The sequence below is a fragment of the Gorilla gorilla genome, chromosome 1 (genome assembly GCF_029281585.2).
Source record: "Gorilla gorilla gorilla isolate KB3781 chromosome 1, NHGRI_mGorGor1-v2.1_pri, whole genome shotgun sequence".
In the NCBI taxonomy this organism is placed as follows: Eukaryota; Metazoa; Chordata; class Mammalia; order Primates; family Hominidae; genus Gorilla; species Gorilla gorilla.
The window spans coordinates 194,577,814-194,591,177 of record NC_073224.2 but is presented as its reverse complement, the minus strand read 5'-3'; the positions used below and the strand labels follow the sequence as shown (position 1 = coordinate 194,591,177).

Genomic DNA, 13,364 nt, shown 5'->3' with positions numbered 1-13,364 from the left:
CCTCTGCTCCTTGGTGAACTGCACTCAAGCTGACCCCACTGGTCAGATCAGGGGCTCTAAGACACCCAGGTGAGATGAGTTAGTCCTGGGTCTTGGGTGGCTGTCCTAGGATACACTTCACATTCCAAACACAATTACTCATCTTTGCTTTCTAAGTGCTAGGCATAGTTTTAAGTGCTAGAAATAGCTAGATGAAAACAACCAAAACCCTTGTCCTCTTGGAGCTTGCAATACAGGGGAGAACAACAGACTATCAGGCCCCTGGCCTCCCTTCCTGCTTCCTCAGAAACACAGACCCAAAGCCCAGGCCTGACCTTGCCAACTTGATATAAGCACAAGACAAGTGTCTAAGCCTTCACTAACCTTTACTGTCCACAAGATCACAACCAACCTCTTCTCTGGCATTAAAAGTCTATGATCTGGCTTTATCCAACTGGCCTAGCCGCTGTTCCCCTGTTCCTGGTGCCCCTATGCACATATCCTCATCCAAACTTGTCACAGACAAGCTTGACTTACCAAACCTGAACAGGTCCTTCAAGCATTTGCCTTTGCTTACACTGTTCCCTTTCATTTGAAATATTCTCCCAATTATCCTTTTCACCTAAGAAAATTTTGTATTTTAAGGCAAGCTACCTTTTTAGCCATGACCTCATCTTTCTCCCTCTCAACTCCTTTAGCTCCTCCTCTATGCCACTCCTCTTACAGTCTAGCAGAAAAGCTATGAACCCCTCAGGAGCAAGTTCTGGTTTGCCTTCCTTCCTCACAGCTTTCAATTCATGAGACAGGCTGAGAACATGCTCACTGAACAAATGCTGTCTTCAGGTCAACCCAGGTGACCTGTAAATAAACAAAAAGCGGCAACCAGCTCTCCCCAGATAGCTGCTTTCAAAATAGCCCTACACTGCTGTGGCTCAGGAGGCACCTCACCCCACCCCCTTCCTTCAGAATAGCAGAGAGCAGGGATCCTTGGCTCACAGAAACACTTCTGGAGCCAGCAAGGCCCCATCTGACCCAAACCAGCCCTCCCTCTTCCTTGCCAGCCTTGGTATCTAGTTGCTAAGACATGGCGAAGTCACCTCCTGCTTACTCCTGTCAGGTACAAATCAATCCCTTACTCTGGCCTTGACATGATTACACTATTTCCCTTCCCCAAGCTGGAAGGAGCTGTGATTTCATCACTTCTACCCTGGATCACAGGTAGACATGCCTCATCTCTGGCTTCCAGGAAGGACAGTTCTCGTGCTTGTCCTGGCTTTGGCTCTCTAATCAGTCCTGCTGGCTCAGCACTCCCAGCTCCCTGACTTTGACTGTCTGTGAGAAGATGGGCCCTAGGCCAGCCTGCCTATTAGCCAAAGCCCCAGCTATAGGGCACCAGCCTGTGAGGCAGTGGCAGCTCAGATATGTCACCTATGTCTCTTCCCTCCTAGAAGACTTTTGAGTGAGGTAGCCCTGCCTACACTAAGCAGTAAGAGAGGACCAGTCAGATTTCCCTGAGGCAAGAGGTGACCTTTTCAGTTTCAGAAAACAGCCCAGGCACTGTTGCTGCCTGGTTCCCATTCTTCATTTCCTCACACCTATTATATCACACTGCAACAGTGACTTACATGTTTGCCTCTTCACTGGCAAGGAATGATTTCATTTGCCTCTGTATCTGTAACCTAGCACAGGTACCCAGAAGGAGCTTGGCAAAAGTGTGTTAAATGAAAGTTTAGTCTGATGACTGAAGCAACTGGGCTTCTTTTAAAAGCATGTGTCAAGCTGGGTGTGGTGGCTCATGCCTGTAATTCCAGCACTTTGGAAGGCTGAGGCACGCGGATCACCTGAGGTCAGGAGTTCGAGACCAGCTTGGCCAACATGGTGAAACCCTGTCTCTACTAAAAATACAAAAATTAGCCAGGTGCAGTGGCAGGCACCTGTAATCCCAGCTACTCGGGAGGCTGAGGCAGGAGAATCACTTGAATCCGGGCGGCAGAGGTTGCAGTGAGCCAAGATCACACCACTGCACTCCAGCCTGGGTGACAGTGAGACTCTGTCTCAAAAATTAAAATTAAAAAAAGCGTGTGTCAAACGTATACAATAATCATACATTCCACTCTCCATAGTGAGGACTGAGCTGACAAGAGACTCAAAAGGGTGGCCATGGATGCATTTCCTGGAAACCTATACAAATTCTTCAGAACTGGGCCAGATTAGACACCTGAAAGTGCCTGAGGTGTCCTGGAACAGCTGCACAGTCAGTATTAACACTGAATAAAGCCACCTGAGTGAAGAAATGCCAAGTCTATTAATTCATGTTCACTCTAAAGCTGTTTCTGCAACAAAAACAAAAAAAACACTTTCTATGTGGCTTCACCTCTTTCCCCTCACCCGCAACAAACTGACTCCCTAAACCCAGTTAGGATCAGGCAGGAAAAGACTGATTCTACTGAAAGACTGAACAGTTAAGAGGTTCTTTTCATAGCACAGGGAGATCAGTGACCGAACTGCCGGACTCCTAAATGCCTCAGGGACTGTTATATTTCATGTCTCTTAGAGGATTATCTGTTTTGGTGTGATGTGTCCCATCCCTTGCCCTCAATCCCACCATGTGATCTCATACCTTTACTATAGCTCTTGTGTAATGGCCTGCTGACTTAAATATCTCCACAACTAGAGTAGAGCCCATGGAAGGTAGAGATTGGATTCCCCAATATTGTGCCCTCTAATAGCACAGCATAAATAGTTCCCAGAAGCTGCTGATGGTTTTAATTATAAAAATTAACTTCAGGGTACACTAACAGTCATTCTCTACATCCCTCCAGCATTCAACGTTGTTCCTAATTCATGTTCTCTTCACTCTGAAAATTAGCATTTTCTATTCCTCATTGTGTGGCATAGCCTAAGACCATAACTGAATAGGCTTTTCATTCCAGTGAAATCACCTAAGTGGCTTCTATGCAGTCAACAATAACAACAGAAAAGAACTAAGAACTAAAGGTGCAATTCATAATTCATACTCATTCCCAACAGTAATCACAGAAGATCAGTTGGGCAGTAATGGTATTAAGCAGAAGCAAACTACTTTCTCAGCTGCCCCCGAGAGCCAAGGCTCGGGTATGTGTGTACTGGTTACTTCTAGAGCTACTGATAAAAGCCTGTGTGTGGCTATTGGCACTTCTTCATAGTGCTCACAAACTGAATATTTTTAAAGCCACACTGCCTCCCACTTCCTTCCAAGTAAGTTCTTGGCCTTGCCACTGCAAAAGTCTGTTTCAGGCTATTTCTTAGAAGTAATTACAAAATTAGACTGAATGGCTATATCTGACAGACATTTTACTCTTAGAGCATTATTGCAGTAGCTGCGGACATGAGTCCTATAAAGGCAATACTACTTTCAGGAGGCACGTTGATAGGAAACTAGGGATCTTTTTGCTTCTAACCACAGGCTCAGGATCATTTGGAAAAAGGCATCTTCTTCTCTCTGTCCTGGTTTACCCACTTGGAACATGTTACCTCTACTTTAAATCCCTCTTGTCAGCTCTGGTCTGAGCAATGTGGACTGATCGCTCCTGCAAAGTCAAGGACAGCATCTGTTTTACAGACTGGGAGCACGGAGGTTCCAAGGTCACTGAAGTTGTTCAGAGATGGGGACAAAACTGGGCCTGGAACCCAGAATCTCAGCTCTGGAGCAGGCGTTTTGGCCTCTTTGCTATCAAGCCCTTCGCCGTTCCCTGAAATAGGCCCAGGAAGACTTTACTCTCATAGGCTCTGTGCTAGGTGGTAAGAAAACAAAAGTAAATAAGAGAAGCACTTCAGAAACTCATGCTGGTGGGAGATACAGACACAACAGAACAATCAAGTGATATGGAGTGTATAATATTAAAATATAAGAAAACCTGGTACTGTCCTTAAAGAAATAAGACACAAACCCAAGATGGACTATGAAGAGATAATTTGGAAACCTCTGAGCCCTCTACTGTCCCTTTAGCTTTATTTCTCAGAGATGATAAAAGGGCAATGAACACAGACGGTATCTCAAATTGGACAGTCTGGTTCATAAGACTCACTTGTTTGTCTTCAACTTGAGATCCCCTATAGTGTACTTCCCAGCCTTCCTCTAGAGTTTGCAAACGTCCTTTGTTCTCACCACCTGGAATTATCCTCAAAACCTCCTTAAAGTCCGGACCCAAGAAAGTACAGACCAGAAATATAGGGAGTTATTTCTCCTATGTTCCTAGGTTTCTTGTCTCAAGCCAATTGACACTGGGAATACCCATTCCCCATAAGGAAAAGCAAAGGGTAGTGGTCTTATCCTATAGTCCAAAAAGGTTATTTTTATAATACAGCACAACAAGCCCAGACAGAACCACACTTGGACACTAGCACAATGGGACAAAGTGCTTTTGGGGCACAGAAGAGAATATGATGAACTCTTAGGGAGTGGGGGCTTTCCTCGAGGAAGCCTAGCTACCCTGGCCTAGAGTGATCTTTCCTGCTCAGAAAACTTGTCATCTATGTAGCTAAACAATTATAAAATGCTGTGCACTACTTTTTAGTTATTTGCCAACAAAACTGTACATACCTCTAGGTCAGAAGTTCCTCTTTTCTAATATTCCTTCATCCTTGGAGCCAGGTATAGGAGACACTTGTGTGTGTGTGTGTGGGGGGGGGGGAGTATCTGTGTAACTGATACATATTTTGTCACAGACTCCTTCTATCTTAGAAAAAATGGTGCTTTCTGAGTAGGAAGCAAAGATTTGATATCTAAGTTGATTCAGTCCCATCCATTTGCCTGGAACAAATGCAATTTTCTTTTTTTTTTTTTTTTCCAAGACGGAGTCTCGCTCAGTCGCCAGGCTAGAGTGCAGTGGCACGATCTCGGCTCACCACAACCACCATCTCCTGGGTTCAAGCGATTCTGCCATCTCAGCCTCCCGAGTAGCTGGGATTACAGGCACCTGCCATCGTGCCCGGCTAATTTTTGTATTTTAGTAGAGGCAGGGTTTCACCATGTTGGTCAGGCTGGTCTTGAACTCCTGACCTCAGGTGATCTGCCCGCCTCGGCCTCCCAAAGTGCTGGGATTACAGGTGTGAGCCACCACGCCCGGCCTGCACTTTTCTTAGTCTTGGTTTTCCAAAACATTCTGGGGGAGAAGAAATGGCTAATAAAGAGATAAGATATCACCTTCCAGGTCCCAACTGCCTAACTGTCCAGTTCTTACAGACAGTAATGTAGATAAAGGGCTGCTTATAACTAGGCCTCTGCTGGTTCCCAGTTTCTACTTGCCAGTCTTGTGCTCCTTCAGGAACAGTGCAGCTGACTACAAATGACTCTGCCACACACCAAAACCATTCTATGTGAGGCATCCAGGTACTTACTGCTTTAGGCTTTATTGACTCAGTACTGCTACTTTTGTTCCCTTTCAAGCTTTTTCTTAAGACGGGCTCCCTTCCCCTCCCCTTCATCTGGGGCAGAAGGAGTAGGAGTATGTGTATGCATATGTGAATATGTGTACATGTAGGTATTGAGGGTGGGGAATGAAGTGACAGCTATTCTTAGGCAGGTACAAAACTCTTATACACCTCCCTAGCAGACTTTAATTCAGTTATTGGGCAGCAGTCATATTAGATATGTTAGATTGCCTTATAGTTCCCCCATTAATAATCAAACAGTACTATTTATATAAGCCTTGTCATGATGGTATCTTAGGCCATTTGGCTATGAGGTGCCTGTTTTGTGGCATGGCCAACTTCCTCTGAAAGCGACTCTTTTCTAACCTGGTCACACAGCAATTTGGACAGCAAGAGAGTGCTACAGAGATCAGCTGATGCCAAAGAGGAACTGGCAGGGCAGCAGAAACTCAATCACACAGGCAGAAAATGGGTCAGTACATATGGCCCTAAAAACCTGCATTCAAGTGACTAAAAATCACTGAACTCCTGCTCTTAGCTAAGAACTACATCCTGGTGCCACAGGAAAGAAAACTGATAGGCCCCTATACTGCCTTGACTGGTGTCATTCCTATAAGGCAAGAATTTCTTAACCCTTCTCATGTCATTTGCTCCTGTAACACATATTCAGGAGATTGAAGTTAAACATGAAGGCTCTCAAGATGTATGAGTTGGCTGGGCACAGTGCATGCCTGTAATCCCAGCACCTTAGGAGGCTGAGGTGGGTGACTGCTTGAGCTCACAAGTTTGAGACCAGTCTGGGTAACATGGCAAGACCCCATCTCTATTAAAAATACAAAAAAAGGCTGGGTATGGTGGCTCATGCCTGTAATCCCAACACTTTGGGAGGCCAAGGCACGTGGATCGCCTGAGGTCAGGAGTTTGAGACCAGCCTGCCAACATGGTGAAACCCCATCTCTACTAAAAATACAAAAAATTAGCGAGGGGTGATGGCAGGCGTCTGTAATCCCAGCTACTCAGGAGGCTGAGGCAGGATAATTGCTTGAACCCGGGAGGTGGAGGTTGCAGTGAGCCAAGATCACTCCATTGCACTCCAGCCTGGGCAATAAGAGTGGAAAAAAACAAAACAAGACCAAAATACAGCCAGGCATGGTGGTGTACGCCTGTGGTCCCAGCTATTCAGGAGGCTGAGGTAGGAGGATTGCTTGAGCCGATGGAGTGGAGGCTGCAGTGAGCCGAGACCATGCCACTGTACTCCAGCCTGAGTGACAAGGCGAGACCCTGACTCAAAAAAAAAAATATATATATATATATGTTGGCTCACTCAGCACTGAAAGGAACCTGCTATAACAAAATATAGGCTTATGGTGGGGCACAGTGACTCACGCCTGTAATCCCAGCACTTTGGGAGGCCAAGGCGGGTGGATTGTTTGCAGCCAGGAGTTCAAGACCAGCCTGGCCAATATGGCAAAATTCTGCCTCTACTAAAAATTAGCTGAGTGTGGTAATACACACTTCTAGTCCCAGCTACTCAGGAGACTGAGGCACGAGAATCGTTGAACCCAGGAGGCAGAAGCACTCCAGCCTGGGCAACAGAGTGAGACACTGCCTCAAAAAAAGAAGGAAAAGATGTAGGCTTTCTAAGGGCTAACTATAAAATATAATGAATTATGTCCTCTGTGATTAAATGTTAAATCTAACACAGCTTTCTTGGCAAAAGAGAAGGGTGGTATCTCTCAATGAGTTGTGAGAGTAAAGCCTTCATACCTTAGATGTGAGGTCCCGATGAAAAACGCCTTTGAAGTGAAGGTAGCTGAGGCCCACTGCTATGTCATAGGCCAGTTTTACCCTCACAGTCCAAGGCAAATGCAGGTTACTGTCTAGCAACTGTTCCAGGTTCCCGGAGTTGATATACTGCAAAACAGAAGGAAAACCCAGCTACCATTTATCAGAAATATTTAGGCTAGTGGTGAAACCATTAGAGAGTAAACACCTGGAAGAGAGAGACTGTATTTTTTTTTTAAGTTACTGAGAGCTTATTCTGCCTCCAAGCACTATGGTAGGTGCTGCACACAATGATACTTTCCTTTAAGGAGATCACAATCTATTAAGGGACATAGTCAAACAATATCATATAATAAATATTAAAATATAGTTATGTGCAGGTAGGACAACACCATGCAGCGACAAGGATAAAGCTAAACTATGGAGGCGTGTCAGAGGAAATGCAGAGAGGAAATAAGGAGTCAGAAAGGATGACCTGGAGTAGCAGGAAAGTAGCAGGAAAGACACAGAGGGAGCAGCATATGCAAAGTTACAGGTTAAGTGCATGATGCATTCAGGAACTTAATTTACTTCGATATGGCCAGAGTGCATTTATAGATGAGTCAGGAAGTGAGGCTGACATGTTTTGCTAAGATATGTGAACATTATCCTGTCTATAGGAAACAAAAGAAGCATTTTAAGCAGGAGAGCCACATGGTTATATTTGCTTTTTAAAGAAAATATTATTTTAGCAATGGTATGATAGATGGATTAGAGTGAAAAATACAGAGAAAGGGAAATAGGAGATTACTGCAATAATCCTGGTGAGAGCAGGGCATCTGAATCATGGCAATAGTGGAGGCATTGGAACAAGGCAAGATTCAAAATGTATTTAGATGGCAGAGTTAAAAAAAAAAAAACTTGATAATTGCCTGGATTAGAGAATGAGAGCAATAGGCTATTGGTCCCTGGATGTCATTTTTAAATACCCAGAAAGCAAGGAGAGGAGTAGGTTTTTAGAAGAAGAGGCAATGTTAAAAGAGAGTGAGTTCAGGCCAGGTGTGGTGACTCATGCCTGTAATCCTAGAACTTTGAGAGGTAGAGGATCGCTTGAGCTCAGGAGTTCAGACCAGCCTGAACAGCATAGTGAGAGACGTAGTCTCTACAAAAATAAACAGAATTAGCTGGACGTGATGGTGTACACATGTAGTCCTATCTACATGGGAAGATCGCCTGAGCCTGGGAGGTTGAGGCTGCAGTGAGCTAAGATCATGCCAATGCACTCCAGCCTGGGTGATAGACAGAGTGAGACCCTGTCTTTAAAAAAAAAAAAAAAAAAAAAGATAGTGAGTTCAGCTGGGAGAAGTTAAATTATTAAAGGTACAGGTGCTTATTGGACAACCAAGGTGGAAATGATCTAAATAGAGTCAGTTTGAAGCTTAAGAACAAAGTCTAAGTGAAAGACAATATTTAGGAGGCAAAAACATTGAGCTGAAGCAGTCATGCATTCCAAGGTCATGCATGCCCAGGGTTTAACATGTAAGATGGGAAATCAACAGAATCCCAAGGAACAGGCAAGAATGTCAATAGGAGAACATTCTAAATGTTCAGAAGGACGGCCGGGCTCAATGGCTCATGCCTGTAATCCTAGCACTTTGGGAGGCCGAGGCGGGTGGATCACCTGACATCAGGAGTTCAAGACCAGCCTGGCCAACGTGGTGAAACTCTGTCTCTATTAAAAATACAAAAAAATTAGCTGAGCATGGTAGCAGGCGTCTGTAATCCCAGCTACTCAAGAGGCTAAGGCAGGAGAATCACTTGAACCCAGGAGGCAGAGGTAGTAGGGAGCTGAGATCGTGCCATTGCACTCCAGCCTGGGCAACAAGAGCTAAACTCCATCTCATAAATAAATAAATAAATAAATAAATGTATGTATGTATGTATGTTCAGAAGGACAATGACATTCTACATGTCAGAAGGAAAGCATTCTACAAAGGAAATGACTGACAGTATCAAAAGCCATGAATGAGGAAGACGAGCTTGAAAGGTATCCACTGAATTTGCAACCAGGAAATCATTGGCAACCTTGGACAGAGCAGTTTCACTAAAGTGGTTAAGACGAGTAAGACTGAAGTGAACAGAGGAAAGAGTAGCAGATAAGGTTATGGAGAAACTATTTGAAGATAGTCTGGCTGTTCATCATTCCTAAATACCCATGAAGGGCAGCTTTGCTTTTTTATTTAAAAAAAAAAAAAAGAAAAAAAAAGTGAATAAGGCTGGGCACGGTAGGAGGCCAAGGTGGGAGGATCGCTTGAGGTCAGGAGTTTGAGACCAGCCTGGGGAAAGTGGCAAAATCCTGTCCCTACAAAAAATACAAAAATTGGCCAGGCACGGTAGCTCCCAGGGGTGGGATCATGGTAGCTAACACCTGTAATCCCAGCACTTTGGGAGGCCAAGGCAGGTGGATTACCTGAGGTCGGGAGTTCGAGACCAGCCTGACCAACATGGAGAAACCCTGTCTCTACTAAAAATACAAAATTAGCCAGGCATGGTGGCGCATGCATGTAATCCCAGTACTCGAGAGGATGAGGCAGGAGAATCGCTTGAACACGGGAGACGGAGGTTGCAGTAAGCCGAGATTGCACCATTGTACTCCAGCCTGGGCAAGTGATGGAGTGACACTCCGTCTAAAAAAAAAAAAAAAAAAAAAAAAAGCCTGGGCACAATGGCTCACACCTGTAATCCCAGCACTGTGGGAGGCCAAGGTGGGCAGATCACGAGGTCAGGAGATCGAGACCGTCCTAGCTAACATGCTGAATCCCCGTCTCTACTAAAAATACAAAAAATTAGCCGGGCGTGGTTGCAGGCACCTGTAGTCCCAGCTACTCGGGAGGCTGAGGCAGGAGAATGGCATGAACCCAGGAGGCGGAGCTTGCAGTGAGCCGAGATTGTACCACTGCACTCCAGCCTGGGCAACAGAGCGAGACTCCATCTCAAAAAAAAAAAAAAAAATTAGCTGGGTGTGGTGGTGTGTGCCTATAGTCACAGCTACTCACAAGGTTGAGGTTGGGATGATCACTTGAACCTCAGGAGGTCAAGGCTGTAGTGAGCCATGATTGTGCCACTAGATTCCAGCCTGGGCAACAGAGAGAGACCCAGTCTCAAAAAAAAAGTGAGTAAGTATATGTATTTATAAATAATAATAGCAGCTGTTATTTATATAGTATCTAAATTGTTTCAGGCACTATTCTGAGAGTTTTGCATATATTATCTCATTTAATCTGCACAATAATCCTATAAGGTAGGTACACTGGTACTTTTTTTCCTTTTTTTTTTCATGTCAGACAACGTGCAGACATTAATAAGGTTTGAGGGTAGTACACCTCACACATGCACATGAAAATCCAATCATCGTGCTATGGACTACAAAATGACTACATACTATTACTCTTATTTTAGAGAAGGCATTTAGAAATTAAGCAACTTGCTTAAAGTTATCCAGTTATTAAGTGGCAGAGACTGGCAGACTCTGCAGTCTGGCTCCAGAGTCCATACTCTTTACCACTACGTTGCACTGGAGACTTAGAGACCACAGCATCTGAGTCAGAGAGCCTCATGCAGCACAGGAGCTCAAAAATGAATTTACTCAAACCTTATGTGATGTATTATCTCCCTCCTCCTCCCAAGGGAGAAAAAGAGGGAAATTCCTCTAAGCCTAAAATTTATATCTTAATACATATTTTTGGGTACCATTGAATTTACAAAGGACTAGGGAACTTAATGGGATAAGAGGAGAAATATCTGAATTCTAGCCCAATTCAGCCTCCTAATAGCCATCTAACTTGGACAAATCAACTAATAAGGCTATCCATCTTTCACTTTTCTCAACTATAAGTAGGTATGATAATCCCTGATTCACCTAATTTGCAGTGTTGTTATGAGAATCTAATAAAATATGTGAAAGTTGGCCAGGTGCCGTGGCTCACACCTGTAATCCCAGCACTTTGGGAGGCCAAGGCGAGCAGATCACCTAAGGTCAGGAGTTCAAGACTAGCCTGGCCAACATAGTGAAACCCCATCTCTACTAAAAATACAAAAATTAGCCGGGCATGGTGGTGGGTGCCTGTAATCCCAGCTACTCGGGAGGCTGAGGCAGGAGAATCACTTGAACCCGGGAGGCGGAGGCTGCAGTGAAGTGAGATTGAGCCACTGCACTCCAGCCTAGGCAACAGAGTGAGACCCTGTCTTGAAAAAAAAATATGTAAAAGTTGGCCAGGCGAGATGGCTCACACCTGTATTCCTAGCACTTTGGGAGGCCAAGGCAGGTGGATCCCCTGAGGCTAGGAGTTCGAGACCAGCCTGGCCAACATGGTGAAACCCCATCTCTACTAAAGATACAAAAATAAGCAGGGCATGGTGGCAGACTGACTGTGATCCCAGCTACTTGGGAGGCTGAGGCACGAGAATCACTTGAACCTTGGAGGCAGAGGTTGCGGTGGGCAGAGATCATATCACTGCACTCCAGCCTGGGCAACGGGGTGAGACTCTGTCTCAAAAAAATAATAATAAAATAAAATATGTGAAAGCGCTTCGAAAAAAATGTAAATGTCATGTATTTTCTGATGTGGTAATAATATAAGCACCAAAAAGAACCAGTTGGGGGCAGCACCATGCAGCACTTCAGATCCTTGGAAGCGTCGGACCAGTTTTGGCAAGGCAGAAAGAATGACTAAAAATAAATCTTCCAGCTTCTCAAAAGGGAAACTTGTTGATCTGCTTCATCCTGCTTCGTAATCCATCTTTGAAAATCTTAAAATAAGGCATAATGACGGCATAAGCACAGCGCCTTGCTCTCTTCATTCTAGTTGAATCTGTCCAAGGTTCACATTTGAGGTGCCCATTTGCTGAAAAGAAACTGAGCTTGTGAACTTCAGGGTTATAAGTGGGCAGTGAAGCCGACATCTAATCATGCAGGCAGATTTCTTTAGCTCTGAAAGTCAAAAGGTAGGCAGTGGTTCACTTTAGCATGATGACAGTGTGATATGTCGGGCCTGTCTTCAGGAGCCACTCAGGTTTCCCAACTGAGTGCCAGGCAGAAGACACTATAATGAAAAGACTGTATGTGCACTCTCTATAGGCCAGGTGAGACCAGGACTCTTGGTTCTGGGAAACACTTGTTTACTCTGTTCAGCAGTGTATCTGAAGGCCCTGGAAATCCATATGCAAAGCCAGAGGGTGGAGAGCACAGGAAAAGGTGACAAAAGATGAGGAATCACACTTGGCTAATAGATTCTGGCTTCTCCAGGCAAACTGGAAAAAGCGCAAACCAAGGACCAGAGAGGGAAAACAAATGGAATTTGCTTTTACAACCCATTTCTCTTGCCTGCCTTTGGTGAATACATTAGTTGGGCTGATCAGCCTGTAGGCCCTCAGAAACCGCTTCTCAATGTTTCAAGACCTATGCATGCATAAGAAAAGGAAATTTGAGATTTGTCAACAAGGAAGATTTCTTTCTTTTTTTTGAGACGGAGTCTCACTCTGTCCCTCAGGCTGGAGTGCAGTGGCGCCATCTCGGCTCACTGCAACCTCCACCTCCCAGGTTCAAGTGATTCTCTAGCCTCAGCTTCCCGTGTAGCTGGGATTACAGGCTGGTGTCACCACACCCAGCTAATTTTTGTATTTTTTAGTAGAGACAGGGTTTTCCCATGTTGGCCAGGCTTGTCTCAAACTCCTGACCTCAGGTGATCCACCCGCCTCAGCCTCCCAAAGTGCTAGGATTACAGGCGTGAGCTACCGCACCCAGCCGGAAGATTGCTACACAGTCTCTGTGCCCATTAGCTGGAATGTTCACTTCTCCATAAGCAACTCCCAGTGCAGACTCAGCTGGTGTGGCCTCTAAACAAATCCCTCTGCAGGAAGCAGAGACAAGAGCAACTGCATTAGCATGTTCAGCTTTCCCGGATGGGGATAACAGCTGCTTTGCTTTCATTTTCAGCTAGACTACTCCCTCGGTCAGCCCTATAAAACGACCCAAGGCATTGGTAATACATTTAATTAATACAGAAGTTTTAATATTTTTCATTGTTGTTATTTTAACCTTTCAAGTTAGAAAACTATAATACAGTCAATAAAATGTGTTATAGATACTTCAATACCTCTCAGTGGCTGTTACCTTTTTCTATACCAACTTTACCTATACCAAAACTTGC

The 13,364-nt window shown here is 44.7% G+C and overlaps 1 protein-coding gene and 1 pseudogene across 1 annotated transcript in view; both read right to left on the bottom strand.

Annotated features, from left to right (window-relative positions):
* The window catches only part of TESK2 (testis associated actin remodelling kinase 2), a 150,321-nt gene that overhangs the window by 4,225 nt on the left and 132,732 nt on the right, over positions 1–13,364 (bottom strand). The window contains exon 5 of the mRNA XM_019017570.3: positions 7,159–7,305. Within this exon, the coding sequence (XP_018873115.1) occupies positions 7,159–7,305 (147 nt within the window). The remainder of the gene's footprint in view (positions 1–7,158; positions 7,306–13,364) is intronic.
* Positions 10,494–10,590, bottom strand: LOC115932589 (uncharacterized; annotated as a pseudogene).